Source organism: Phoxinus phoxinus (assembly GCF_949152265.1).
Source record: "Phoxinus phoxinus genome assembly, chromosome: 8".
Lineage (NCBI taxonomy): Eukaryota > Metazoa > Chordata > Actinopteri > Cypriniformes > Leuciscidae > Phoxinus > Phoxinus phoxinus.
The window spans coordinates 5,539,459-5,566,645 of NC_136883.1; the positions used below are offsets into that span (position 1 = coordinate 5,539,459).

Below are 27,187 nucleotides of genomic sequence, written 5' to 3' on the forward strand. Positions count from 1 at the left end.
GCTGAAGATGATAAACTGCTTCCGGAAGGAAGGCAAAAAAAAATGTCCTCATGGACCTCAGAGCTAGGAACAGCCAAGCTATCCATTATACGTCCCTGTGGGGTTAAAAAAGACATCTCTCTTGAGTTGTGCCCCTAGATACTCACTAGCTCCCAGTGCAATTTATCTATCTCTTTCGCTCTTTTATCTTTATGCTGTTTGCGTATATTCTGGGGCTTATCTGATCCACCAGTGGTTTTGTAAGTTTGCACACAACATAGTCATGTATCCTGTCTAACCACTGTTTACTGTAATTAGTATATTAAATTCTAAAGGCTTTTCACCACCAGCAAATTACCTTCCATGTCGGGATGGGATCAATATCTGAATCAATTTAAAAACAATTAAACCTTTATAGAGTTCATTAATCACGCCTAGAATTGATTTTCTTATATAATGCATTTGCTTTTTGTTGTGTTTCCTATAAATTATTTTATTGACACAAATGAATACATGTAAAGTAACACACAGGTGTGTCAAATATATGCAGTGCCTTGCAAAAGTATTTGTAACCCTTTTTGTTATGTTGCAGACTTATGCTAAACTGTTTTAAACAAATTTTTTCCTCGTCAATCTACACGCCATACACCATAATGACAAAGCAAAAAAACTGATTTGTGATATCTTTATAAAAAAAACTGAAATAATTACACTGCATAAGTATTCATACCCTTTTCTGGGACACTTAAAATTTAGCTCAGGAGCATTCGCTTGTAGATGTTACTGAGTTCATCTGTGCGAATTCAATTGAATTGGTATGATTTGGAAAGGCTCACCCCTCTTAATAAAATGTCTAACAGCTGAAAATGTATATCCGAGCAAAATCCAAGCCATGAGGTCAAAAGAACTGCATGTAGAGCTCAGAGACAAGATGGTGTCAAGACACAGATCTGGGGAAGACTACAAAAAAATTGTAATGTACATGTACTACATGTATACTTACTGTAGTAATAATGTTAAAATATGCATAATTGCAAGTAACTAACTCTAAACTTTAAGTATGAGTAGTTAATTAATATTACTCTGTACTTATTTGAGTAACCTTAAAATAAAGTGTTACCAAAAATGATGTTGCATTGAAGGTTCACAGAAGCATGTCGCTTCAATAATCCTTAATGGAAGAAGTTCGGAACAACCAGGACTCTTTCTGTTCAAACTGAGCAATCAATGGAGAAGGGCTTTGGTTTGAGTGCTGACCAAGAAGATGATCCTCTAGTTGAGCTCTGTGATCATATATGGAGATAGGAGAAATTTGCAGAAGGACAAACATCAATGCAACACTCCACTTATCTGGGCTTTATAGCAGAGTGGCCAGACTCAAGCCTCTCCTCAATGAAGACATGAAAAAACCCACATGGAATTTGAAAAAATAAAACGAAAGCACCTAAAGGACTCTCTCAGACTGTAGAAACAATCTTCTGTGTCCTGAGGAACCTCCGTTTCAAGCATCATGTCTGGAGGAAACCACTGCTCATCTCCTGCACAATACCATCCCAACAGTAAAGAGCGGTGGAGCTTCATGCAGCGCCTGAGGGACTCGTCAGGGTAGAAGGAAAGATCAACGCAGCAAAATACAGAGATAGCCTTAATGAAAACCTAGTCTAGAGGATTCTGAAGCTCGGACTGGGCAGAAGGTTTACCTTCCAACAGGACAATGACCCGGAGCACACGGCTGAGACAATATAAGAGTAGCTTATGGACAACTCTGTGAATGTCCTTGAGTGGGCCAGCCAGAGCCTGGGCTTGAACCCAATCGAACATCTCTGGAGAAACCTGAAAATGTCCTTCGGCGGTCCACATCCAACCTGACAGAGCTTGAGAGGATCTGAGGAGAAGAATGGCAAAAAAAGAGACAAATGCAGATGTGCAAAGCTTGTCGCATCATACCCCCAAAAATTACTGAGTTAAAGGGGACCTATTACCGTATGCAAGATTCACTTTATGGCTTTAAAACATATGCAGATAATAAACATTCATGTTGATGAAGAACTGCAATGTCACATGAGCGTGACCGCAATAGAGCTGTACAGACTCCGCCTTCTTCTGAAAAACGGGGTAGGGAGCAGCAGCTCATTTGCATTTAAAGACTTAAATCTGTTTGTTTGTTTGTTAGGACCGAGTCCATAGATAAAAGCTGTGAGGGCTGGATGACCCAGTTGCAGAAATTAGTGCTCAGTCAGGGTTAATGTCTCTTTAATTAGTCGTGTGTGTGTGTGTGTGTGTGTGTGTGTGTGTGTGTGTGTGTGTGTGTGTGTGTGTGTGTGTGTGTGTGTGTGTGTGTGTGTGTGTGTGTGTGTGTGTGTGTGTGTGTTTGTCTATACAGTCTGTGTTTGTTTACATATTTTAATAACTTTCAGCAGCTTTAATAAAACACTTAATTCATATTGTTGCTTTTATAAAACAACAATATAAACATATACACTATGCAATAGCCTATTATATGGACATATATTTCATTTAATTTGAGTTGGCATGCAACACCCGTTCCACTCATTTTTTCCCTTGCTCTTTTTTAATACAGCTTCATTCTAAGAAAGAAAAAAGGGCAAAACTTTTATAATCTCTCTCTACTGTTTGGTAAAGTAGCCATGTAAAACTAGTTATGGGCGGAGCAGGAGACGTACAGTAGTAGGCTACAGAAGGCTGGGGTTGTTTTGTCTGAGATTCATGGCTACAGTGAGTGCGTGCGCGAGCTCTAATGTCATAGTAAGTACATGCGTCATTTTGTGACTTTGTTTTGCTTTTTACATTAAACACAGGCTATTAAACAGGAAAAAGCTATCATGGTTTAGTAAATCAATATGAAAATGTCTCGTGTCGAAGGCTACTAGTTGCGCCGTTTCAAGTAGCCTAACTTTGTATCGACGTTAGCAGGGCAACATTTTCAGATAGATTTGTTATTTTTTGTTATATTTTTATGTTTAGTACACTTTTATGTTTGCTGTGCAGTGCAAAAAAAGTTCCTCGTCTAATCTGTGTTTGAAACCAGTTTTTCCACACAGATTCACAGAGCAGTTTTTAAAACATGTTTATGCATGTTTTTCTTTTGCGTCATGATACGTTTATTTGTGTTGTAATATTTAAACTTTCACCTCATGGATAAGTCAGCATAAAATGGGAAACTTCATGGTGGGTCATTTTCATTTGGTGGTTTCCGCTGATTATTCGCCTCATCCGTCTGTCACGACAGCACACACACTTCATGCTGAGAATAAACTAACACAAACCACACAGATGCACACTGTGAAGCCTCAAGACTGGATCGGCATTATAGTGCTTTATAGATTATGATAACCATAGGCATAACACATTATGATACGTTACATATCTATTCAGAATACTAGGTTAAAATGTAGCCTACATATATGCACACTAACGTAACTATACTAATTGCATAATTTTGAGTTGGCTAGCGTGCATTAAAACACACAATCATCATTATAGTTCATGTGTTACTGTGTGTTAGGTTACATCACAGAACAATTCTCCATTGGTGCATTCATGAACATAAGTAAAGTTTAAATGTCATACACAATAATGTACTGTTATAGTTCGAATGTATAATGGATTGCAATGTGTATTCTATGGCATTAGGAAAACCTTCAGAATGCTTTATAAATACAAGCTTCACAGAAAACATTTGCATGTTTCCCCCTCCCATTTGATAATACAAACAGTCTTTCAGGATAATAAAAAAAGTTATTGACTTTCACTTATATTCTCTCTCTCTCTCTCTCTCTCTCTCTCTCTCTCTCTCTCTCTCTCTCTCTCTCTCTCTCTCTCTCTCTCTCTCTCTCTCTCTCTCTCTCTCTCTCTCACAGAGTGTATAAAATGAGTGAGGATGTGTATGAGGTCCCTGAGGGGACAGAGTATCGGTATCTTGTGCAGGACGAAGAGGAGGAACAGATAAGGTACGTCCGTCGCCACTACGTCAGTCCATTCCGGGCAGTGTCACGCAGATGCATGTTCCTCATCGGCTGTGCCGTGGTCAGTCTCCTCTCTCTCGCGGGATACCTGGCTTATGTGGCGAAGACTCCTCCTCCAGGGGTGGCAGAGGTGAAGACGGACTGCGGTTGGCTGCGCGGGCGCTGGGAAGGCGGAGCGTACTCTTTCAAGGGCATCCCGTACGCTGTACCGCCAGTGGGTGAACGTCGTTGGCAACCTCCGGCGGATCTAGTGGAGGCGGGAAAGTGTTGGCATGGCATGTACGATGCTACTCGATTCCGCAGCATCTGTGCGCAGGTGCAACCCCTCCGAAAAGATGGGCAGGTCATGGGACAGGAGGACTGTCTGCATCTCAGCGTGTGGACTCCGAGTCTAGAGCCCGCAAAACCCCTGCCCGTCATGGTGTGGATCCACGGAGGGTACCTCCACATGCTGAGCGGCCAGGAGAGAGGCTACTCCCCCACTGAAGAGCTGGCGGCCCGCACGCAGACGGTGTACGTCAGTCTGAATTACAGGCTCAATGCTTTCGGTTTCATGGCCCTGGAGGTGCTCAGAGAAGGCTCTCCCACCAACTCCTCAGGTAAGGCCCTGTCCCTGTCCAGTTCACTTATGACTGCTGTCCATCTCAGACACTTTTATTCAATAAACTACAACATTTCTTCCAAATTTCAAGTAAAAATATTGTCATTTAAAGCATTTATTTGCAGAAAATGACAACTGGTCAAACTAACAAAAAACATTCAATGTTTTGAGACCTTGAATAAAGCAAAAAAAACAAGTTTATGCTAATTTTTTTAACATGTTTAGAAAACAATATGTTGTGGAAAACCCCAGATTTACAATCACAGTTTTCATGCGTCTTGGCATGTTCTCTACACGTCTTGCACATTGATGTTGGGTGACTGTATGCCACTCCTGGCACTAAGATTCAAGCAGCTCGGCTTTGTCTGATGTGCTTGTGACCTTGTGTCCTTCCTCTTGATCACATTCCAGAGGTTTTCAATGGGGTTCAAGTCTGGAGATTGGGCTCGCCATGACAGGGTCTTGACCTTTATTGGCCTGGCTGTGTGGCATGGTGCATTGTCCTGCGAGAAAACCCAATCTTTGTAATTGGGGAACATTGTCAGAGCAGAAGAAAGCTATTTTTCTTCCAGGCTAACCTTGTACAGTACGTGCCTTGAGTCATGCGTCCTTCAAAATGACGGATCTGTCCGATTCCAGCCTTCCTGAAGAACCCCCTGATCATCACCAATCCTCCACCAAATTTCACAGAGGGTACGAAAGACTGGTTTGTAGGCCTCTTGAGGGAGGACCAGGTGTTGAGCAAAGCTGAAACCTGGACTCATCAGAGAACATCAGAATCAGGCTCATCTGTCTTTGTGAAGGACGCTTGACTCAAGCCACGTAAAAGGTTATCCTGGGTAATGTAGTTTTTCATCACAAATTCAACTTTTAAACACGAAAATGTACAAAATAAGTTGAAATAACACGGGCTGATGGCGTCAACAAAAGCATATACCATCGATTAACAACCTCGGATTTCACAGTCGGTCTATCTGTAAAGATTTATGTTATTTTTTAAATCAATTTCCCTATGGACTCTGTTAGCTCTCTTCTTGTCACTGCAGCATATTGAAATTCATCAAATGTCATCAAGCTGTTTTTTTCTGTTTGCTGTCAAAGGGAATTATGGCTTCATGGACCAGATCCAAGCACTTCAGTGGGTCCAACAGAACATCCATAACTTCGGTGGGGATGCAGGGAGAGTTACCATATTTGGTCAAAGCTCAGGTACAACATACAATGAATGACCCCTAAAAGTATTTGGACACTTAAAATGTCTGATTTTCATTGCATAATCCTCTACTCTTTACTTTTTGAGAACGTGTTATTATAAGGACAACATGTTTCTAAAATTAAATAAGTTTGTAACATATTTCATATGTTATAATACTTATTTGTTTTGTCTTAAAGCTTTTATATTTTTACTTTAAAATATTATCTGGAAAATATTTACTTTCTAATAAGTTAACAGTACATCTTTTTTTTTACACTGACCCAAAGGTTTATTCATGTGTAAACCTTTAAAATTACATCTAAATTTGTATTAATTTTTAAATGTTAGATGCGCTGTCAATAGAATAAAGCCAGTAATCATGATCTAAACTCAATCCCAACCAAAAATAGTTAAACCTTCAAATCAAATTCTGTAAATGTGTTAAAAGCTACTATGTTAAATGTATTTCATTACGTCTTAAAGATACAATATGTAATTGTTTTCACCGCTAGGGGTCGCTAACCTCTTACAATAACAAAGGCGTAGGTTGATGACGCAAAATTTCCTGTGGAATTTTGGAACTTGTCGTCAAGCTGATGGATCTAATAATGTTTATGGATGAGTGAATACATTGATGTTTTTAACATGACTGTGGTATGAAGCAGGGCGCGATTGCTAATAAGAGACAGACAGATATCAGCGCCACACACGAGTCCTGCGGATATAAAGGAATAAGGACATTTCATTCTACCGAACTACCTGCAAGTGCTGAATTACTAACGTTACTTACACTGGTCAGTTTATTAGACGAATTAAACTTGTGAGGTAACGCAGCGCTGTTTCACTCGCTCTACACTATCACACTAAACTACATTTGAGTGTGTTTAAAGTTATAATGTTATGCTATGTGTTAGTTTGTTGGCTATATGAGACTAGCACTACTATGGTAGTCATTGAAAAATACTCTTAAGATGTCAAGTACATTACTAGTGCACATTCAATATAATTAAGTGTACTTCTTTTTCACAAGAGTTAACTTTATAGATGTATAATACGTATCTCTCTCACTGTGTGATCATGAGGAGGAACTTCGGTTTGGACTTTGATGATGTCTCCACTAGCCAAAGGACTCTTCCATCGTGCGATTGACATGAGCGGCTCGTATGTGTATAATGCTTCCCTGGAGTCAGCGGAAAAAGACAACTTGGAATTCCTGGGGAGGACTGGCTGCAAGGACGCCATCTGCCTGAGAGGACTACACATCGCTCAAGTCCTTCAGGTGAGAAATTTATGGCCGAGCTTGTAACCTTCCACTGCAGAGTCATGGCTGACTAACAACAGCCTCAACCTGTTGGCTTCTTCATCCGTAAACTCTCTTTAATAAATCATCAAACCTCAACTTCCTGCCAGAACTCACAGAACGCTCAATGAATTCCCAATGAACATCAGAGGAAGGGGTTTAATTTTTCTAAATGGTAGTAATATATCAGAAATGGACCTGTGGTTGAATTAATGTCAGTGATTTGTATCTGACTCAGGCAATCCCATGGCAGAAGTACCCATCATGGGCAGCCGATGACTTAGTCGATCTTCCAGTCAAAGGTATATTTGTCGGTCCAGTTGCTGTGGTTGACGGCCATGTTCTCAAAGCTCCTCCGTTTGAGACCTGGGAGAAAAGGGAAGGCTATAATGATGTCCCATTTGTGGTTGGAACAACTGAACAGGAGACTGATTTCAGGTAACCTGCTTTGTTTGACTTTCAGTCATAAGTTGTCAAATGAAAATACTGTTAGGAATGTGTGCGCCATTCAGAATTGAGCCGAGAACTTCTTTAAATCCCAAATTGAGTTGATGAATTGGAATTGAGCTTCAAAGAAATATAGAAATCTTTTAATTGTAATACTATTCATTACAATTCATTATACAATTCCCATAAACGTTATCATACACAACATGGAGTATTTCCAGCAACATTAGATGATATTTATAATCACCGTTTGAAACAGAACCTATAGAAATTTGTATTTAATTTATTATTTAGTTCGAATTATTTTATTAGAATTTAGATTTTTTATCATTTCTGTTGCATCTAACATAAAAGTTTGTTTACATAATATATACAGTATATGTGTGTGTATATACAGGTGAAACTCGAAAAATTAGAATATCGTGCAAAAGTTCATTTATTTCAGTAATTCAACTTAAAAGGTGAAACTAATATATTATATAGACTCATTACATGCAAAGTGAGATATTTCAAGCCTTTATTTCAAGCATTTTGCTTATGAAAACCTTTTCACAATATTCTAATTTTGTATTTGGGGTTTTCATAATCATCAAAATTATAACAAATAAAGGCTTGAAATATCTCACTTTGCATGTAATGAGTCTATATAATATATTAGTTTCACCTTTTAAGTTGAATTACTGAAATAAATGAACTTTTAAACAATATTCAAATTTTTCGAATTTCACCTGTATATATTATTAATTATATACTGCATATGTGTATAAATATGTGTGTGTGTGTGTGTGTGTATATATACGGTATATGCACACACAGACATACAATATATATAAATGTAATAATATATACACACACATTATGTAAACACAAACTTTTATTTTAGATGCGATTAATCACAAAGATGCGATTCATCACAAATAATCGATTTGACATCACTAATATATCATGCTCTATACATCATTCTCTAGTCCTCCATATGAAAACATCTCTACATGGACATGGGGGGACTATCGGTGGATTGTGACAAGTAAGTCGCTCATAAGAGACATTTAAAAAAGAACATTATGAATGAGAGTCTATATATAAGTGAATGTGTTTTTTCCTCACCACGTCTCTGTTGATTCCTTCACTCAGACAAACTGAGCGCTTTCGGGAAGAACCTGAGCGATCAGGCGCTGAGGCTGTATGATAGTTCAGCACCGTGTCCGACCTCGGACCGCTGTCCGGAGAGACTCTTCACCACCATGGTCTCGGACATGAAGGCCACATGCCCCCGGAACGACCTGGCTAAGAGAGCTGCAGGTTCAAATGAATTTTTCATTTCACAATTAAAGGGAATTGAGCTTTATCAGCACTCTGAATATTTGATCATTTGTGAGCTCCAATAAATATTTCATGGTAAGTGGCTGTGTAATAAGCAGGATAGCGTACAGTCATAATTGCAAAATAAACTCGTTCAGGATGACACAAGACCCCTCTGCCACTGACTGTACATTATCCTTAACTCAATGATGTCACGTGTTTTCCAGACGCTTTAAAGAGCCCAGTGTACCGTTATCTGGTGACTTACACCCCATCACAACAGGCAAACGCCTCCAGCTGGCTTCCCTTCCCCAGCCGCTTTGCCTTTCATCTTCTGGACAGCTTGGCCTTCTTCGGCGGGCTTGAAATGGTGCTAGGGACCCTGTCACCGGCTGATATGAACTTCCAGGAAATGATCACCAAGTATTTTGTACATTTTGCCAAAGAAGGTAAGCTTATTGTGATAATTACCCATAATAATAGCACAACACTATAGTAAAACTAACCTGCTTGATTCTTCAACTATTTTATCAGACATACAGTACACTACTATTTTAGTTAGTGTGTAATGTTGCTGTTTGATCATAAACAACATCTGCAAAGTTACAACGCTCAAAGTTCAAAGCAAAGGAAGATATTTGCTTTTAAAGAAAAGGACTACAACAAACGGCTGGTAGGAACTACACGACATTCCTCCTGAGTTAGTGACATCACCAACCCTAGAATTTACATAAACTCCGCCCCCGGGAACACGATTTATAGATTATCATGACAGAATATGCTAATCAATGACTAGAAGATAGTTAACTCCACATCAGCAACATAAATTAATCAACTAACCATTCAGAAATGTCATGTTGCTTCTACATGTTGTCACTTCTTCTCGAGTCTCTCCATCTTTGTCTGACTCTGGTTTGAACATAAAAGGCTAAAACTTTTTGAAATTTTCAGTGCATGTCTGTGTGACTGTGAGGTAAAAGGACACAAGCTGTTGAAACTCCGCCCTTTTTGCCAGTAGCACCTCACTGCAGTACACGAGATCCAGGGGGCGGAGCTGGATCCAGATCTAAGGGGTGGAGATTGGTAGGTTTAGGGGTGGGTTTAGGGATCAGCGGGTGGAGATGGGTAGGTTTAGTTATATGTAGGTTATATGTAACCTAACCCTAACCCTGGATTTCGTGTTCTGCAGTGAGGACCATCTCCTTTTTGCCGGGAGCAGCAGCTCATTTGCATTTAAAGGGACAGACACAAAAACAGTGCGTTTTTGCTCACCTTCAAAAAGTGACTTTAACATGCTATATAAAAATATCTGTGGGGTGTTTTGAGCTAAAACTTCACATACACACTGGGGACATCAGATACTTATTTTACATCTTGTGCAAAGGGCATTATACCACCCCTTTAAAGGAGTCAGTAAATTATTATTTTATTTTTTTAAGAAAATAAATTATGTATGCACCCATAGGATTTTTTTTGGTCGATACCAATTTTAGCAAACAACTACTGGCCAGTTCCGATACCGACGTAACTTTTGTCATTAAAATAGATTACTGTTTTGATCATGTTTTAAATTAGCAAAGTTCAAAAAGGTATACTAGCTAGTTTAATGCTGCATCATCAAATCATCTTCACTGAACATGGGTTTGATCCATTTATGATTCAACAAACCAACAAAAATTCATAAATATAACAGAACAAAGATACATATGAAATAAACTGTGTTTTTCGGGTACGTCTAACTGTTGTTTTCAGGTACAGAAATTGAGTAATCAAATATAAGATAACACTGCTGTATAAATTAGATATATATTAATCCTGAGTATAGTTCCAAAAGTCGAAAACAGTGAGCGTTTTTTTGTCTGTTGTTTAATCAAAACCATATCCAAAAACAGTCATCAACTAACTCTTCCAGCAGCCCAAGATTTTTACAGGGGAAGTGCAAGAGCAGCTTTTTCCTGATCATTTTTGCTTTGATTCAAATTGATGTTTATTCATTACAAAGCTAGCCGGTTTGGTTCGAAACATAAACTCTTTGACTAAATAAAGTAAAGAAATTGCGCAACTATGTGTACAGCAAACCAAGTTCGATTCGCGGCTCAATGTCTTTTGTCGATCCCGTTCCCGCTCATCTCTACACTGTCCTATTCAATAATGCCAAGAAAAGGGCCAAAAATATAATTTTTAACAAATAGAGCAATTCCAAGAGTGCCCGAGCACCAATGGTGCGAGGTACTAATAAATAGAAACCTAAGCTGGTGAAAACTAGGCAGTCGATGTTGTGCTCTGACAAATAACTTGTGTGTGTGTGTGTGTGTGTGTGTGTGAATAATGTGATCAAATCTTACCCGTAACGTTCATACGCTCTTCATAACGTCACAGGTCGGATGCCGGAGGAGTGGCCGGAGTTCCCCTCAAGCGTCGCCCTGTTGGACAAGAACGCTTCTTTCGTGCCAAGCTACTCCAGAGAGAGGTGTGAGCTGTGGGAGCAGAACGACTTCTTCTCATACGCCTGGATCAACTGAGCCTCATCATCATCACTGGTGCTATTGGTCCATCCACTGCATTTTCATCTGACCGTGTGACACGAGCAAAGCTTTATTGTGTGATTATACAGTATTGACGCAGAGCATGGGGTGAATATTGTGCGCGGTTGTTTGACCTCCAGGAAAATAGTGGTTTCCATATGAAAGTAAAATCGCAGAGATCTCTTCAATGTCTCAATTTCTTTCTCCTAGAGAGCTACGAGATTAAATCGAACTCAAATGGAGACTCGGGTCTTTCTAAAGGGGGGAAAATATCCTAGAAATATCTCAGACTGTGATCAGATTTGCCTACAAAGTTAGAGGCCACAATACAGGTGAAACTCGGAAAATTTTAATATTGTGCCAAAGTTAATTTATTTCAGTAATTCAACTTAAAAGGTGAAACTAATATATTATATAGACTCATTACATGCAAAGTGAGATATTTCAAGCCTTTATTTGTTATAAATTTCATGATTATGGCTTAGAGCTTATGAAAACCTTTTCACAATATTCAAATTTTGTATTTGGGGTTGTCAAGTCAAGACAAGTCATCTTAATTTATATAGCACTATTAACAATGTAGATTGTTTCAAAGCGGCTTTACAGAGATAAACGTATAATTTAAGGTACAGATTGTTTTGGCTTTATAGCGGTTCTTGAATAAAGATATTGTCCAGCTAAAGTTAGTTTTGATTGATTCACTTCCGTCGCAACGATCATTAGTTATTAAATTAGAGGCCGCTAAGACGACACCGTTCTCTACACAGACTTTAAACGTGAACCTGTGAGAAACGCTGATGGCGCTCACGTGCGCATCAAGAATTAATTCTATAGTTATGTGCATTTGAATATATGTGCGCAGGTTTGTAATTCCCTACAAACCAAGCCTTAACAAACTACTTGTCTGGCCTTAAAAATTTTGATACAGAATTATATTACTTCGGGGTAGATACGCGAAACCGAAATTATCCCGACAGCGCTTTTCTTTTCATAAGCTGTAAGCCATAAAAATCTAAATGATAACTAATAAAGGCTTGAAATATCTCACTTTGCATGTAATGAGTCTATATAATATATTAGTTTCACCTTTTAAGTTGAACTACTGAAATAAATTAACTTTTGCACCATATTCAAATTTTTCGAGTTTCGCCTGTATGAATGTAAACATTTCTAATCAAAAATTTCCAAGCCCAAATTATGGGCTATTTTATAGTAGTTTTTTTTCTTACTGTATGTCTACATGTCTTTATTTTTATTTTGGGACCAACATCTAAGACAAAGTTGATTGGGATAAAAGGGCATCCATCCATCCATTCTCTAAACTGTGAATTGAATTAGCGAATCCGAAGGCTGTTTTAAGCCATAAATCCCCATTATTCAGGTTTTTTCTTTGTTTGTTTGTTACACTAATCGGCTCCATTCATATATTTACAGAATATAGCCAGTCTGCTTTCAAACCTGTTATTCTTTGGTTGTGTGACTAAGTATATCCAAAGCTTTGACATGGATGAGAAGCCATGGACACAATGAGGGCCTAGAAAGGGATTTAATGCGGCTCTCTGATCGCCCTCTTTTAATTTAACTGCTATGCAAATCAGACTCGCGGTTACATTGATCTTTCGTTTGTTTGTAGATGCCGTAGAACCCCGCTATCGATGCAATAACAGAAGGTGACATTTATGTGTGTTTTTGTACCTGTGATCAAAGGCTCTTTTACCACTCCTGGAGAGACTTTGGAATCAAGGCCTGTGGAATGAATCACTGTCGAACTAAATCTGATCCAGGAACAGTTGTGTTTTATAATACAGACCCATTTGCCTTGCATGGCTGATGAATGGAGAGGTCATAGGTCGCCCTGCCCCTGTACAACAGGATGAAAGGTGTCCGCTGAATGGGAGCACATGAAAGCCCTGACCCATATACACACTTTTCTTTAACCCTATAAAGCCTGACATATGAATAATAGTCTGAAAAATATGCAATTTGCTGCTATTTTTATGGCCAAAAAGTAATATGAAATTCTGATGGCTTATAATGTAAATCATTGAGATCTTTATAGCAGTAAAACAGACTTACTTACATGAATATACATATCAGTTGTTACTCCATATTTCCTAATAGTGATATTTAAATGCTTTTATGATCAAAGCTCTGGAGTTTTTTTATTGTGGTGGGCAAAACACATGATGATTGGGATGTACAAAATAACATTCTTCTAGAGATTGTTGTATCATATTTGGTACATTTGAACATGATTCTAAAAATGGTTATGTATAATCAAAGTTGCTTCATTCCAGTAAGTGTTGACATCTTGAAATAATACAATGTTAAATATATTATGGTTTCTTTAAAATCAGTAAAAATGTCACAGCAAAGACACGTCATGTACCGGTAACAACCTAAAGGTGGACGTCAGAAGGCAAGTAGTAGATTGTGTACATATTTTTTTAGCAAATTTTTTATCATGTTGAAAATTTAGATGCCTTAAAAATGTGCATATCAAATGATACAAAGGCTTTATAGGGTTAACGTCAGCCAGGCCATTAAAGAGTTAACACCTACTCTACTTTGTACTCAGTCTGAATGAACTATATTAATACCACGCTTGTTGGTTTTGCACTTTATCTGTAATCCTCGTCATAAAATGATTGTGTTGACCGAATCAAAGTCTTAAACAGCTGTTGTGGGGGATTTCATTCTTTATTCACATAATTCTCAACAGGCCACAATAAAAAGCTTTTATTTCCAGGCGGTCGTTGGATTGTTGTTCTTTATTTTCAAATTTAGCAGACAAATACCATTCACCAGTTCCCAGTCTGGCATAAACCCAAAAGAAAAGGAAAGAAAGGCTGTAATGCATGTACTAGAAAACAGACGACATCACTTCAGTGGGTGAATTTGAAATAAAAAACGTTTTTTTGTCAGCTGTCATTTTTTTCATCTAAACTGAGTCTTATTAAATTGTTGATTAAATCACATCACTGTAAACCTCCTCAGTCAGCTTGGTTATCTGTAAATACGACGAGTGAATGCTGGAAATCGGACTCATTGTACGGCACCAGTGTCTACGGCTTATGCTGGCATGCAAAACAAACACGGTTAAGATTCAAATAATCTGTCCTGAAACTCACACTCCCAGGTGTCACTCACACATCCACAAAAAACCTCAAGAACTCGTCCTTGACATGCGAGGACATATTGCACAATGTTACTGTTATTTTATCACTTAAACGTTCTCATAATAACTAACAATGCAAAATGATGATAATGCATCAAAATTTGAAAGATTGTATTTAGGAAATGGGCTCAATTTATAAATATACCATATGGGGTTCCCTTTCCTTGTTTACTGAATGCACTGAGGTCTTCCGAGAGCGTTAAAATACAAAAAAGAAAGCCATTAGAACATATTAGCACTAGAAGTTCAGTTATACATTTAATTCCAGAAAATCCATAACTATTTGAAATCAAAGACCAGTACATGGCATAGAAAACAGGACTGTTATTTCAAACAGAAAGCACTGCGACTCTGAAAACAGACTTTACACTCTGTCAAGCGCTTCTGTTGTTATATCTGAAAATAAAACAAGAGTCTTCAAAAAAATTAAAAAATAAAATACTGTCAGCAAGAGTCTACAGTGGTCTGGGGAGAGAGTGAGTTCGCAGGTCTTCGTCTTCCTCTCTCGCTCCCTCTCTCTCTCTATGATGTGTGTTCATGTAGGAAAGACAGACCAGATCCAATCAGCAGTGAGGCGTGTCCTGTGTGATGCAACTTCCATTTCAGTCTAACTCAGTCCTTTCAGTAAGATCCGTAGCGATCCTGAAACGTGAACGGAGAGAGTTAATACAGCTGACGTAGAAGTGTTGAATCAGAATCAAGACTGAAATATAAAGCAAATGTGTTCATTCACCTGAATGGTGTTCATAACCCCGTTAGCCAGCACTGCCATCTTGCCTGCCACAGTCTTCACACCTTGCTTGAACTGGGCGATGTCTGGACCAGAGGGAAGCACGTTATCGAATCCTGATGAGCCTACAGGGACAACACACACAGTCAAAGTCTCACTTGCGCAATATACAACGGCAACATGGCGAGATGGAGAGGGATGTGTTTACCAGAGGAACGCACACTGCCGTCACCAAACAGGTCAGCAGAGCTGATGGACGTGCTTCCAGACATGCCCTCGAGACGAGTCTTTGCTTCATACTAGTAGAGACATTACATATTTATAGAAACAATGAAAGAAGTCTCCATATTGAGTTAAATATATTACACATTTGTAAATAAACAAATTTACATAAAATTGTAGGGGTGGGAATCTTTTGGTACATCACGATTCGATTCAAAACTATTCTTGACGTCACGATTTGATTAAAAATCGATCGATTTTTAATCAAATTTCAATTCGATATGTGCATAGATTTGATTGTAGTTTACTGTTGTGTTATTTTTCTTATTTGACTGCGGTAGACAGTTTAGCAGTTTTAAAAATAAAACACTAGTCTTCTTTACTGTGTGAATTAAATATAAATTGATTCACATTAAAGATAAAAAAGTGATTCAGTCAAAAGCAGTGAGTGTTTTTTTAATCTACATTAATGAAAAGGATGGCAACAGGTTATGAGGCTGCTGTCCCTTTAAGAATGACCGCACGGATCTGTTACACATCCGATTTTCTCCCATTTGGGTAGGACATAACAGACTGTTTACATTGAATACTCCACAGTAGCCTGGCTCCGCCCATTTTCATTTTCCTTCAGAACTACGTCTGGGCTTGCGGTGTATTCTTGGGTTTTCTCCGATCAATTTTTTACCGGTCCAATCAGCGAACAGAGGGAGTGGCTGAGAACGATGACGTTGAGTTGACATACGACACGAGACTCACGACCAAACATTAGCGATTGGTTATGGCAGATCCAGAGTGGCTCTGGGCAGATCCAATAGTTTTAAACTTCAACAGAGAACCCGCCTACAAGGAAGTTAACGCTTGTCAATGGAGAGAGGCCAGACTCTCTGTACAAATGAAATGTACGAGAGTCTGGTAGGACCAAGCTAACTCCACAGTCCACACGATGTGCATTTTCAACGTCATTTTGACAATTGTGTGTGTGTAGCTGTGAAAGAACTGAATTCGAGATCGCATGCATGCGAGTCTGTCAGCACAACCTTTAGTCCTTGTTCGCAGCTTTTTGTAATTAACGTCAATAATTTTAAGTAACTTTTAGTACTCTGAAGTTAAAGAAGTGTAACACTTTAGAAATTTGTGAATCGATGCAAATCGGAAGATTGATATATGAATAAAGAATTTTCCCCACACCCCTATAAAATTGTACAAACAATAACATTCTCCTTAGATTACAGTAAATGAACACCAAAACACCAGTTTTACCAAAGATGTCCAGTTAGTGTCAAAATTAAGTCGATGTACTGAAGGTCTAGTGGGCTCACGGTACCTCTGGGTTGCTCTCGCGGCCGAAGAACATGTCCGATGAGATGGCTTTAGCATTGGCGAACTTCTCTCGTGCTTCGCTAGACTCTGCGGCCGGCACACACACCTCGGGCTTCCGTCGGCTGGGCAACCTGACATGCACCGTGTCACCAGTCATGAAAGCGGCCACAAATCAAATCACTGACTACTGGATCAGCACGTTATTAAGACAGACCAACCTTTCTCCGATTGGCTGGATGCTTGAGATGGTGACCTCACTGTCTTTAGGTTCATCCTTCTCCAGAGCCCAGGAGGAGAAAGATGATCCTCCATCATTGTCCCACCGTGACCCAAAGCTGTCTCCTGATGTGAACGGGTTGTCCTTGTACCTGAAATCACAATGAATGATATGAATTACAAACATAAAATACACACACAAACACACACACAAATGCCGTCCTTCACAAACATACTTTGGCGGTCCCGAGGCAAAGCCAGGCTCATCAAACATGTCCAGCTTGGAGCGAGAGGAGGATTTGACTCCCACCGGGGTCTCCTGCTCGATCACTTGCATCTCTGACATCACGGAATGAGACACGGCACTGCGGGAAAACATCACATTAACAAAACGAACATACACGCATCAGTCTGTCCTGGCTGAAGACGGTGATGTCATGCTTGAGGGGAGTGATGTAATTAATGTGACAGTGGTTTAATGGAGGTTTCCGCTGTGTCTTTACCTCCTGTTCCCGAATCCCATGCCCAGTCTCTCCGCCTGTTGCTTCTTCTTCCCTTCTAGGTTCTGTATTTTCTTCTCCTCAATCTTCCTGTCAATCTCCAGCTCTTTGTAGGCCAGTCGCATCGAGGCCACCCTGTGAGATCAGAGGGAAAAAAAGCTAAAGCTATAGCTCTGATCGCACTGTTAGAAGAGGCATGACAATTCAATAGTTTAAAGAGACGGCAAAATCTTTAAAGGTGAAGTATGTAAGATACATACTTTATTAACCCTGTTAATTGTTCACTGAACGCTTCAATACTATACAGCTCCACCATACACTCATTCAGAAAGACATAATTACCCCTTTTCCACCAAAGCATTTTGAGAGCCGGTGCCGACTCTGTTGCTTACTCATGACGCATAGCAACACAGCTAAAAGTATTCAGAAAATATTTGACCTTTTCTTGGAAGTAGCCTACTTTTAAAGGGTTGAGAGATGACTTTACTAGCACCGCAAGAGCTGGACATGATGTTTGAGGGAAGGTGCGACACTTTGAAAGTGTGTTTGAAAGGCTGAAAAAAATGCTTTTTTTTTGTAATTCCACAAGGTGCCACTAGTGAACTACATTCTTTACCTCTAAAGAATGATTAAAGCTACACCGAGTAATTTTTTAAGTTGATTCTTAGCAAAAAAACACTTTGTTCTTTCAAAATGAATGTGCTCATTAATGTATAATTACTTCTACCAACTAATGAAATATTCTCGTAAGCGTAGAATCTGCTATTTATTATACATACGGGTGAGTCGCTCGAATGGCGGAAGCCATGTTGCGCCTCCATCTTGAAAATACATTAGCCAAAGAGGGACATACCTGGAAAATCAGGCTTCGCCTTACGCGTTTTTACACTCAATGGCACCGTGGCGAAAGCGAGGGGGAGATTACTCGCGACTGCCGGCAGATTTGAAATAATACGGCCATCGTAGGAGTTAAAACGCCCTCGGAATGGGAGGGGCTAGAAAGTAATATTCAGTTGGTAGTCATATACAATTTCACTGCTAGATGGGAGTAATTCCTACACAGTGTAGCTTTAAAAAAAAAAAAGTTTTCCAGCATCTGCAAACATGTCCAACAGTTCTAATCAGACAGATTTTGAATTCGACTCACATGGACTCTTCGGCTTGTTTCTTGGCTTCAGCGACCTGTTCCTCTCTCATTTTCTCTGCCACCTGGGCTTGTTTCTCCACCTCAGTGAAGCTCTTGCTGCTCACCTTCTGGGCACCAAGACCCTTTTTAACCCCAAGCTAAAAAACCAAAGGAAGACATTTTTTCAAATTACCACCTAGAAAGATAACCATGAGCTCTGAGGTTAAATGACAGATGGTTTACATTTGACAAAAAGAGAAACGAAGAAAACAAATCGTAATAGAAAATTCTTATTTTATGGAATATTACAGTGTTTATTATTTATATATATATATATATATATATATATATATATATAAATATATATGATTGCACATTTTTTATTAATTCATGTGCCTTCATAATATTTAATAAAATAACCCCCCCCCCCCTTCTTGCAGTGACATCATCTCTGATGACATGTTTATAGGTGCGAGGGCGGTACAAACTGTCACTCACAAGATCGACCAATAGAAAACCACAACCACCCAATAAATTACCGAAGGACAAATTCAAGTCCTGCCCTACATTTTTTTTTTCTTCGAGAAGCAGTTTCACTCTAAGTGACAATATAGGGAAGAAAAGACTGTCGCCTGTCAACTACGTATATTTATCCACTTAAAAAAACAGCATAAAAGCAGTACAACAAATAATTTGATTTTATCTAAATTAACATCACAAAAAATAGAGACTTTTGATAGAGTACCACAATGAAATTAAAGTCTCATTCTCAATGACTACACAATTATGAGTCAATGATAATCCTTAAAAGTAAACTATATTATCCTATCTGATTTCAAGATGAAATATGACCGGTTAATGCTTAAAACACTTTACTGAGAGAGAAAAAGAAAAAAAAAATGTCTGACCAACTGAATGGGGAAAAGCATTCTGCCATTACTTGCACATGTCTGCATTGATTTTTGTTTTTCTTCTTTAGCTTGAGGCAGAACCACAGTATGCGATGCTGTACAAGTCTGACACCTACTGACAAAAACTGAACACGGTGAGATCAGGAAACAATTGCCTGAATAGGAAGTGACCGAGAGCACTGATTGTTCACCTACCCCTTTCTTTGTAGTGGCTGGCTTCTTCTTTCCAATGATGGAGGATTTTATTTCTGAAAGCGGAAAGCATAGTCAGAGAGAAGTAAACAAGCATTTCCTCCTAGATTATTCCAGAGAACACAACTTCTCTAGATAAGGATCATTAGTGTATGGCGATAGAGGCCATGGCCTGAGAAATATCATGCCGGCAAAGCCTGAGGAAAGGCAAGAGGTCACACTTGCACACAAATCAATTAGATTATCAGAGCAAGGGTGTGTTGAAAGTGTACATGTGAACATTCATGCTGTATTCATTTTGCAAACTGTACCAATGAGCTACAAAAATAAATAGAAATTTGGGGTGACTGGAAGTTTTTTACCAAGACGAATGCTGAAATTGGTCTTAAAGTTTAGACCCACTGCACCATGATCAACAATGAAAAGCCGCTCTAATCTCATTCCAGGGCATAAATCAATCCAGACCGGAAGTACACATCAGAAACACCACAACATAAGCTCTGTGTCCAGAATGGAAAGTGTCTGCGAGCTCTTTATGAGATCAGAAAACCCTACACCTTTTGTATCAGTGAGTGACTTTACACACTAGAAATTAGATTAACAAAACAATTATAATCATTTGGGAATGTGTCAAGGAATCAAAGGTGGCATCAATAATTAAGGCCATCAAAGCATCTTTTCCTAAGGACAGTGTATATTTGTAATGTTTTAATGGGAGAGCCACATATTTAAACATGGCAGCAGTGTGACGAGGCAGCTGCGCACTTAGCGTTTTATAATAGTCGCTGAGAGTTGAACATTTTTCAACTTTGGGTAAAATGCCGAACTCATCAGTCACTTTTTACCCAGACGTCCAATCACAGTGCAAGAGGGGCGGGACAAATACCACACTGACCAATTGTCACATCCTGCTTCTACAAAGACAACAACAAGCACAACAACAGCACAATGGAGGAGAAAATAATATTGCTGGTCTCAGAATATACATAGGATATGAATCAGGAGTCTATCTGTGAAATCAGATACTAGTCACACTTCCGCGGATATTGCGTAACCGCAACCAAAGCGTCTCAACTGAAAAAAAGCTGTGCCCCCAAATAGGGCTGTAACAATATGCGATATGAAACCGGAATCGCGACACTCAGATCCGCGAACGTGTCGGACACCCCTTCCAACTCCCAGAGTTATCCTTCCCGTCCAGATCCAACGCTACCACATCTTTAAATTGCTATTAATATTATTTGAAGGTAACAATCTAAAATATGTAGACCTACACCACAAAACTAGTTGAGGATAAATTCTTTAATTTTGCCTGTAACGGCCGTTTCACACCGCAAGCGTGAGCGGCGCGTATTTTTTTCGGCGTGCATGTTAATCAATGAGTGCATTCACACCGCGAGCAGGAGCAGCGCGTGAGCGTCAAGCGTCAAGCAGGAGCGTCGCGTGAGCAGCAGTGAAGCGTGGGTTTCTGCGCCGAGTCTCTTTTTGCTGCGCTGCTCACGCTCAATTAAAGTGAAAGCGCACTTTTGATGGACGAAATAAATATGATTTCACACAAAAAGTGCCCAAAATGCACAGAATAAACATATCTAGTGAGTTTTAACAAGAACTGAAGTAGGCAAACAAAATATTTATAAATAAAACAAAATAAATATAAACTCACAAATATTTATAGAAGGTTTACCTGTAGGTTTTTCAAATGTTATTTAATAAAATTAAATAAATTTCCCTCTCAAAATCAAAAAAAAAATTCTCTCTCCTCCAATGGTATTACAAACTTAGTTAGTGCCGGTCACGTTGGAAGTTACCGAGCTGGGGACTATTTTCAGGCGCTGCGTAATATCACTGCGCTGCTGGTACGGCAGCAGTTCCTTGATTATTACGCAGGAATGAGAGTATAGTTCCTAGTCATATTGGCCTAGAAAATCGCAACTTTACATTTTGTGTCGGTCTTAGTACACGATGTTCTACAGAAGAGTCGAGTTTTAAATAGGAAAAATATCGAAACTCTTTGGTCATTTTTTTGAGAGAGATGCTAACGGTCTAATCAGATTCAATGATCTATGCTAAGCTATGCTGAAAGTGCTACCGCCAGACCCGGAGATCGGCTGAATGGATTCGAAAACGGTAAAACTCAACTGTTCAACTCTAGGGGAGTTAGAAAATGAGCCTATTTCTAGAAAAAGTGCAGTGTTCCTTTAACAGGCCGCATTCAAAAAATAAATGACAACAATAAAAAGTGGATGGCAACAACAATAGACGGTTGAAGAATACTTTGGGCTTTAAGCTCGATCAACAGCATTTGTTTCATAATGTTGATTAGCACTGAATATCTCAATTTTTAAATAAAATAAATTAAATCCCAGCCAACAATTGTCAGTGCAATACATACACTGTCCCTGATGACACCCTGAATAGATTTAAAGAAGTAAGATTTTTTTTTTTTTTATAAGCAGTAAAGACAATTTTTAAATACGAGTAGCTTTGCAGTAAATATATATTAAAGAGGAAGGGGTGGAGCCAAAGCGGCACACACACTCAAATTAAGTGTCAGTCAAGCGCAGAACCATGCTGCTACTTTCTGATCAGCCAATAGGCATTTCAAAATCATTCAAATCACCTTCAGGAGTTTGACGCTCTTCAGACACCAATCTCATTGAGTTCTCAATCTCTACATTAACAGGACAGACAGGACAGCAGGCTCTGAATTCATTTGCAATAAATGTCGCAGAACTACATCTACTGGCTTGCTATTACACACAGAAATGATTTTAAAAAGACTTAAGTACATACATAGTCATGAGTTTGTCATTTTAATGTTTATAAAATATGGTGTTTTAGTACCATAGGACTTTTTTGCTTTTCTTTTTATTATTTGCTGTTGTCCATAAAAAGGTTGATATACAGGTCCCAAACAGGTCCTGGAGCTTGACTTGCTTATAGGATTCATTAATGTGTGGTGATATTATCTAAAAAAAAAAAAAAAACACTTCAAAAATAATATGGGGAATTGGGTGATGAAGGGAGAAATAATATGGGGAATTGGGTGATGAAGGGAGAAATAGACACATGGGGATGTTCTGATGATAATGTACATTCTGCCAGAGCACACACACACACACACACACACACACGAACCAGCAAACACTCACCTATTGTGGCTTTAGGACTAGTGCTCAGTCCTTCAATGCTCGGACCCTCTTCAGGCACTGGATCACATGGACAAGAAATGTTTACATGTAAAAGTAATGATGTATTAATGGTGTGTAATGCACTACACTCACAAGTGCTGGTAGTCTCTGAACTCTTAGGACTGCTCTGCTCCAGTTGAGGGCTAACAGTTACAGCTCCATTCAGATCTGTTAGGGATGGGGACGCCATGTCCCAACTGTTGACAGGCTACAGGTAAGAAAACAATTATTCAATATTACACATCAAGCCGTAATAATAATGGCATATCTGCATGAGCATAACCTTAAAGAGAAAGCGAAACTTTGGACACTATGTTCAGTCGAACCCAATAACAGAATAAGGAATTTAAAAGATCTTTTCACTCACAAAATGCAATTACTTATTAAATATTTTAGACAACCAGAAAAACTTAAAATAAAAATATTTCTCTCACAAATATAATTAACAAAATTCCATGATATTTTCAGGTTTCCAAGACTGAGGGAATTCTGTTTCTGGCACACACACACACACACACACACAAACCAACAGAAAAAAAAAACACCGGTAAACTGGTCCCTAAACAGATGCACTGTTGAGCTAAATGTTTAGTAAAACTTCTTAAAAATAAATACAAATAAAAGTGTTCCTTAAGACAACTCAGCATTTACTAGTCAAAATGCATCAATTCTGTGCCTGAATCCAATATGCGACAAGAATGTAGAACTCTCCATTAATGTATAATATAAGAGTATGACCTTCTACTTCCGGCAATATTCTGAAGTGTGCATACGATGGACACTTTACTATCCCATAAGGCCACAGGGAGAGGATTTATGAATGGCAGTGAAGTGACGTAACTGACGCTGGTAGGTCACGTGATAATGACGACATGGCGAATGTAGTACATCTGGATCACATTCATACTACACAGAACATACTTTTTTAGTGGTCGCAAAGTAAGACCTTATTCAACATGAGCACCTAGCCTGTGTGTCCTACCTGTGTGAGCTCATCGAAGAAGTCAGTCTCTCTCTTCTCTACAGGTGATGGCTGAGCACAGCCTGAGCTGTCAATCCACAGCTGAACGATGAGAAGATAAAAGAGGGTCAGAAAGCAGAATAAAAGTTCTCCAGATACACTGGACGTCATAACAAGTGAGTCTGGGGAGTTAAAGCTGACGAATAGCCAACTGCTGGGACGTGGAGTTTGTTCAGTGACTCAAGTTCAAAGTTTATTCAATATCAAAAACACCACTGCATATAAATAAAAAAAGTGAAATCCATAAATCCAAATATATTTCTGCTTTACATAACTAAACAGCAAAATAGAACTATTAAAATATATAAAGTAACAAAAAAAAATACAAATAATATAAAATAATCCAAAACAAAAATATTTTTATAATATCTGGTTAGCAATTATTATTAGGTTGCACATCTGTTATTATAGATTCACAGTAAGTGTTTCTGTGTTGGGGAATTAACCATAAAGTCATTAAATAAACAATACATAATCGGGATACATTTATCCATGAAGAAAATGCTTGACATTTGTTGCTGACAACAAAAAGCATGCATTCAATCAAACAAACTCACCAATAAAAAAGAATATACAACCCAGACTACGCTGAGCTGAGCATATTTTTTTGCAGAACTGCTTTAGATAAAATGAACTAATTTAATAATAATTGGTGATCTTTACAACAGAACAGAATCAACACTGAACTAACTTCTGCTGAAATGCACCATTTCCCTGTTATCACTGTAAAGCTGCTTTGAAACAATCTGTATTGTATAAAGCACTATATAAATAAAGGCGTCTTGACTTGCAACAGAGATAAAACATGGATGATATGCACAATATGTGCAGTTCTGTGAATTATTGGCATTTAGAACCCAAACATTCAGACTACTTGTAAAAACATGCCTGTTGCAATATCCATAAAGTTTATTTTAATAAATTTAGATATAGATTTTGCTACTTTTATTAAAGAACGATTTCATTTAGTATAGTGTTGGGTTTGCCATCAAAAGTCTTACGTAAAATCTGGGTCTTGAAGCTAAGCTGGATGCCTTTAGTTTAGATGATGTTGTTAACAGCATGACATCTTTTAATAACAAATGCTGACAACAAACCCAAGGAACATAGTTCACTTTCTAGGCAGTGATAACGCTGGAACAGAATGAGGTTTGTGTGCTCACCTCAGTGCCATACTTGGAGAGCGCAGCGTTGGCAAGCTGTCGAATCTTCTCTCTGTACATCTGAGCCGCACGACTGTTATACTTCGCATTGGTGTCATTGGTGGTACAGCCATGCTGGCGGAAAAAACCCATCTGTGCACAAAGAAAAGTATATAGAGTCTACAGTATTGGCTCAACAGCTGAATTAAGAGGCTAAGTTTTAAAGGAAGAACTGATGCAATAGGGTCGGAAAAAGAAGAACTAACCGCATTAGCATTTCCTCCAACCTGCATACATCTCAGCTGAAACCAGCTCCAGTTGTTATCCAGCTCTGTGGATCTGAAAAGACAATACCCCTCAACTCGTGCCTTGTTATTAACAAATGAACGTGGCATTGTGGAACACCACGGATGACTAAAACCTTTAACAGACATTTGCATGACAGCATAACGTAATTAAAGAGGAAGACAATAGAGAGTCAGACCGACCTGATAAAGCTCAAGTGTACTCCCAGAGAGCGATGGATCCCAGAACAGTCGATGCACAGAAATACTCCATATGGAATACTGGCCCAGCTCGGGTTCTTAGCGGAGCAGTCAAAGCAGGCCTACACACAAAACAAATCATTCAGGTTCATAATAAAAAAAAACGTTTCATAAATAAACCTTTGTAAACAAATGTTTGAAATGACTTAAAGACTGCAGACAGAGAGAAAAGTGTTCAAACATATGGTTCACAAACCACAACATAATGGTTCACAAACCATATGTTCATAAAAAGCTCAGTAATGTGTACATTCGGAAAAACGAAAATATAAAAGGAATGTACAAAACCTTCACCAAAACGTTCAATTTTAAGTCAATAACAAACTATAAACACTTAAAGATCTGATCGTACAATAATTCACGATTCCATGCCCAGATTTACAGATTTTATCATATGGATGAGTTTGATCCATCTATGAGACTGTACAGACAGAGAACTTTTTTGGATTTTGAGGCATATTATAACAGGATGAGTCATTTTCCATCGCCACTGCGTCATTCTCATATGCAGGTAAACCTACAATCATCTGCTTTCTTTTTAAGACAGCTGATGTAATCATAATAGCTCGTTAATACGAAATAATTCGTGTTTGGTAGTTTAGTACTGGTCTGTTTTTGAGGTGTGATGTTGACAGTAAACATATATGTGTTAGACGGCACTCAGGCCCCATCAGCACCGGCTTAGCGACTAACAAATGACACGTAATCCCACATGAAACACACATAAGGATGTCTCTGAATAAGTTATAACGATAATGAAAACAGTCACAGGTAGGTTTTAATAAGACCTCACGTGTTACCTTGTTTGTAGGTATAGAGCGCAAACGTTTAAAAATGGTTAGAATTTCTGTCTTGTTCGGTTCCGACGCCATCTTGCCAACTGAGCAGAGGGAAAACAGAAACCAGACATTAAAAGACTAGGCGGAAGTGATGTTTGTGAAAAATAAAGGTCCCTCGAGACAAACGTTTTTGAAGACCATTAACAAATTCTCACAGAAACGTGAAAATTTCCGTGAAAATACATGTATAATAGACTGTTCGTATAAAATTTAAATATTGATACAAAAATTGGAGCATCAGTATATTAGTAAAATGTACTTTTAGTTTTTTGTTTTGAAAAAAATTAGAAAAAAATTATAAATAAAATATTTTATTAAAAGAGTAATTCACTTATTATTTACACAGATATGGATTTTGTTAATCTAGTATGAATCCATAAGTTATACATAATGTAAAACGAAGAGTACAACTTCAAGCCCTGATTTTTTAATAAATGCATAAACAACAATTGCATACATACATATACAAATACTACATGATAACTATATATAGTTATATAACTATAGTATATCTATATTGTATTATATTATATTTTATAATTTCTTAAGCACCTCAGAGAAAACCAATGTTACTGATTACTGAAATTACCGCGATGAATATAAAAAAAGATAACAAGTATAATCACTAGATTAATAATGTATGCCTCGTTTTCCAAACTTTTAGCATAATTTAAAAAAACAAATTGTACATTCTCATATATAAAAGAAAATCTCACAAA

At 38.3% G+C, this 27,187-nt stretch overlaps 2 protein-coding genes across 3 annotated transcripts; one reads left to right on the plus strand and one right to left on the minus strand.

The window, feature by feature from the left end:
- The first annotated feature begins 2,637 nt into the window (after nucleotides 1–2,637).
- On the plus strand, nucleotides 2,638–14,083 carry LOC307003027 (para-nitrobenzyl esterase). The gene is made up of 9 exons (XM_079621082.1): nucleotides 2,638–2,745; nucleotides 3,861–4,564; nucleotides 5,668–5,775; nucleotides 6,844–7,040; nucleotides 7,300–7,499; nucleotides 8,477–8,535; nucleotides 8,643–8,810; nucleotides 9,038–9,259; nucleotides 11,190–14,083. Exons 2-9 carry the CDS (start codon nucleotides 3,871–3,873, stop codon nucleotides 11,330–11,332), a joined length of 1,791 nt encoding a protein of 596 aa, XP_079477208.1. The 5' UTR covers nucleotides 2,638–2,745; nucleotides 3,861–3,870; the 3' UTR covers nucleotides 11,333–14,083.
- A 662-nt stretch (nucleotides 14,084–14,745) lies between these two features.
- On the minus strand, nucleotides 14,746–26,585 carry arfgap2 (ADP-ribosylation factor GTPase activating protein 2). Of its 2 annotated transcripts, XM_079621083.1 has the most exons (17): nucleotides 26,430–26,556; nucleotides 25,573–25,691; nucleotides 25,351–25,423; nucleotides 25,106–25,237; nucleotides 23,904–23,984; nucleotides 23,015–23,129; nucleotides 22,883–22,939; nucleotides 22,351–22,401; nucleotides 19,734–19,786; nucleotides 18,649–18,785; nucleotides 17,505–17,636; nucleotides 17,238–17,366; nucleotides 17,004–17,153; nucleotides 16,790–16,916; nucleotides 15,452–15,542; nucleotides 15,247–15,368; nucleotides 14,746–15,155 (listed from the first exon to the last, which is right to left on the minus strand). In XM_079621083.1, the coding sequence occupies exons 1-17, from the start codon at nucleotides 26,499–26,501 to the stop codon at nucleotides 15,135–15,137; spliced, it is 1,662 nt and encodes a 553-aa protein (XP_079477209.1). In that variant the 5' UTR covers nucleotides 26,502–26,556; the 3' UTR covers nucleotides 14,746–15,134. The 2 variants fall into 2 exon arrangements, with proteins under 2 accessions (XP_079477209.1, XP_079477210.1); XM_079621084.1 differs by lacking the exon at nucleotides 22,351–22,401 and having other exon boundaries at nucleotides 26,430–26,585.
- Between the last annotated feature and the right edge of the window lie 602 nt (nucleotides 26,586–27,187).